Source organism: Micropterus dolomieu, linkage group LG19 (genome assembly GCF_021292245.1).
Source record: "Micropterus dolomieu isolate WLL.071019.BEF.003 ecotype Adirondacks linkage group LG19, ASM2129224v1, whole genome shotgun sequence".
Lineage (NCBI taxonomy): Eukaryota > Metazoa > Chordata > Actinopteri > Centrarchiformes > Centrarchidae > Micropterus > Micropterus dolomieu.
In genome coordinates, this window is record NC_060168.1 from 16533056 (window position 1) to 16536082 (window position 3027).

A 3027-nucleotide genomic window follows, 5' to 3' on the forward strand; every position below is an offset into this window, starting at 1 on the left:
TAGACACAGTAGCTGACAGGGAGGGCTCTCCGTTATCAGAAACCAGCACCACCAAGGGGTGAGTTTTCAGGTCATTGTCACTCATTCTCCTCTTAGTCCTGATCTCCCCGGTGCTGGTTCCGATCCGGAAGAGGTTGTTTCCTTTGGGCTCAGACAGGTGATAAGAAAGCAGCGCGTTGTATCCAGAGTCTGCGTCTACAGCCCTGATCTTTGCCACAAAGTATCCCGCTTCAGCAGAATAGGGGATGCTCTCACTGTTAACGGAGCCGTGCTCAGAATAGGGCGCGAGGATCGCGGGACTGTTGTCATTCTCATCCAGGATACAAACGTTCACAGTCACGTTGCTGCTGAGCGGAGGAACACCAGAGTCTGTGGCCTGAACTTTAAACTGGAACGTCTTTAACTCCTCGTAGTTAAAAGACTGCAGGCTGACTATATCTCCAGTCTCTGAGTTGACGTTTATTAGTGACCCTATTACATTGTTTTTGTGATTATTAGTCATTACTGAAAAAGTTACTTTTGCATTCTCATCTACATCCGGATCATCTGCAGTCATAGTATAGATAACAGCGCCTACGGGACTGTTCTCTTTGACAAAAAGGTTTATCACAGGCTCTTTAAAACGAGGTGCGTTGTCATTGACATCAGAAACGTGGACTGTAATAACGCTTGTCCCAGAAAGAGGTGGGACCCCTTCGTCAGTCGCTGTTATTGTTACATTGTATTGAGAAGCTTTTTCTCTGTCTAGAGTTCCGTCTACGACCAAAGAATAATGGTTCTTATATGTGTTCTTAATTGTAAATGGCACTGAATCAATTATTCTAACCTGAACAAGCCCATTTTTTTCTGCGTCATTATCTCTCACCGTTATAAGTCCCACCATTGTGTCAAGGGGTGCGTCTTCCCTCACTACGTTGACTAAAGATGTTACTGATATTACTGGTGGATTGTCATTAACATCGGTAATTTCAACGAGTACTTTACAGTGAGATGCTCTTGGACTTGACCCTTTGTCTTTCGCTTGGACGCGGATTTCAACGGCATTGCTTTTTTCGTGATCCAATTCGCCCTTTACCGTAATCTCGCCTGTCATGGGATTAATGGAAAATTTATAGACATCGTTATCATTGTCTTGGTTGATAAACGAATACTGTATTTCTCCGTTATGACCCTCATCTAGATCCCGAGCATGCACAGAAACTACGGTGGCACCGAGCGGCGTGTTCTCGGGCACTCTGGCTTTGTACAATGGCTTGTCAAAAATTGGAATATTATCATTCACGTCTTGCACATTAACGGAAATGTGCAAAGTGCCTGATTTAGGGGGTTTTCCTCCATCTACAGCTGTCAGTGTTAGTTTGATAACAGGCTGTTTCTCACGGTCTAAGGCTTTCTGCAGCACCATTTCAGCGGACATTGTCGGCTCTCCACCATTCTGCACGTCCAGGCTGAAATGTTCATTTTGACTCAGCTTGTAGACCTTAACGGAATAACTACCGACATCTGCATCGAATGCCTTTGGTAATGCAAATCTTTCACCGGGGAAAGCTGACTCTGACACGTTCAAAACAATTCCCGGTATCCGAAAAGAGGGTGCATTGTCATTTATATCCAAAAGTTTAACCTCAAAGCGATAGAGATTCAGCGGAGAGTTAACAATGGCTTCCACTTCCAGAGAACACTTCACATTACGAGAACAGAGCTCCTCTCTGTCTATTCTGTCTTTCACTAAAAGTATCCCAGTCTTAACATTTACTTCGAAATACTTCGTGTTAGGTCCTGAAATCTGAAAACCTCGAGTTCCCAATTCTTGTACGTCTAGGTGTAAGTCCTTCGCCAAATTCCCCACAGTGGTACCCGGAATCGATTCTTCCGTAACAGAATACACAATCTGTGCTGCTGCGAGACTCCATAAGTGAGATACATGGAATAAAAAATAAATCCAATGTCGAAAAATCATCCCTTGTTGCATCTTGTCCATAGCCTGATAAACAAGTGGATTCCAAATCACTCGAGCGGTAACATTTCTCAGCAATTTAGATCAGAGCCCCTCAAAGCAGAGAGGATGTTCTAGACTGCTATAGACGAACAAAGAATTACAAACCCCTCTTAGACGAAAAGGGAGGAGCGTCGCAGAGAAAATAAGTACTTCAACTCTGTGAGCTGAGAGCGACATCTCTTGGTAATGTTGAAGTCAGAAGCAATATAAAATGAAAAGACAAGAAGTAATTAAATCTTAAACTTTATGGTGAAATTAAGTGACCCAAAATCCATGTTGATTTGAATCACCTGAAAAGGGAGTAGGAGCCTATTTATTTAAAGAGGAATGAGAAAAATGCTAACAAGGGCGAAAGTATCTGACCAACAGGCCACAATGAATAAATTAAGATTATATTTTTACAATACTGACACATATGAGTCATCTTATATTGGCATTATGAGACGTACAGTAGAACACACACGCCTACACAACTGTCAAAAACAACACAATAAAGGCTAAGACTTATTTTCACTGTGGTCCCTACATGGTCAGCTGCTTTAGGAATAAAATCACATCAGACTGTAAGTTACTGGAGGCCTTGTGCTTTATGTGTCGTCACCCTTACCTTGTCTTTATTAGGTAAAGTCTGAGTTCTGGTAAACGTGTCTCCTCCGTTTATACTGATCAGCTCCGCATCTACAGGCGGAAACGGTGCGGGGAAAACCACTACGTCACTCTTCAGTGTGTCGGAGCTGAAACACACGTCATACTGCTGAGTAGCTTTAGAGTAAGACCAGCTCCCGTCAGGGTGGGTGGTGATCATTGGGGCGCTGTACCTGCTGAAACTGCCGTCTGTCCTGTGGCATTTCACAGCTATTAAACTGATGAGGCTCAGCAGAAAGATCACTGACACCGACACAATGGCGATCAGCAGATACAGGTTCAAATCAGAGAAGCTCTCCTCCTTTATGGGCACATGTCTGAACTGAGTCTGGATGTCAGCTGTGCTTTCAACCACCACCACATCAATAGACACAGTAGCTGAC

At 43.6% G+C, this 3027-nt stretch overlaps 1 protein-coding gene across 2 annotated transcripts in view; it reads right to left on the minus strand.

Moving 5' to 3' along the window:
• LOC123957469 (protocadherin alpha-C2-like) overlaps window positions 1-3027 on the minus strand; it is a 57040-nt gene that overhangs the window by 34240 nt on the left and 19773 nt on the right. Inside the window, exon 1 of one of the 2 annotated variants that reach the window (XM_046030292.1) lies at window positions 44-2348. The exons of the other annotated variant lie outside the window; for it this stretch is intronic. Within the exon in view, the coding sequence (XP_045886248.1) occupies window positions 44-1981 (1938 nt within the window). The 5' untranslated portion in view covers window positions 1982-2348. Of the gene's footprint in view, window positions 1-43; window positions 2349-3027 lie in introns of those variants that run through there. 2 annotated transcript variants of the gene reach the window in all.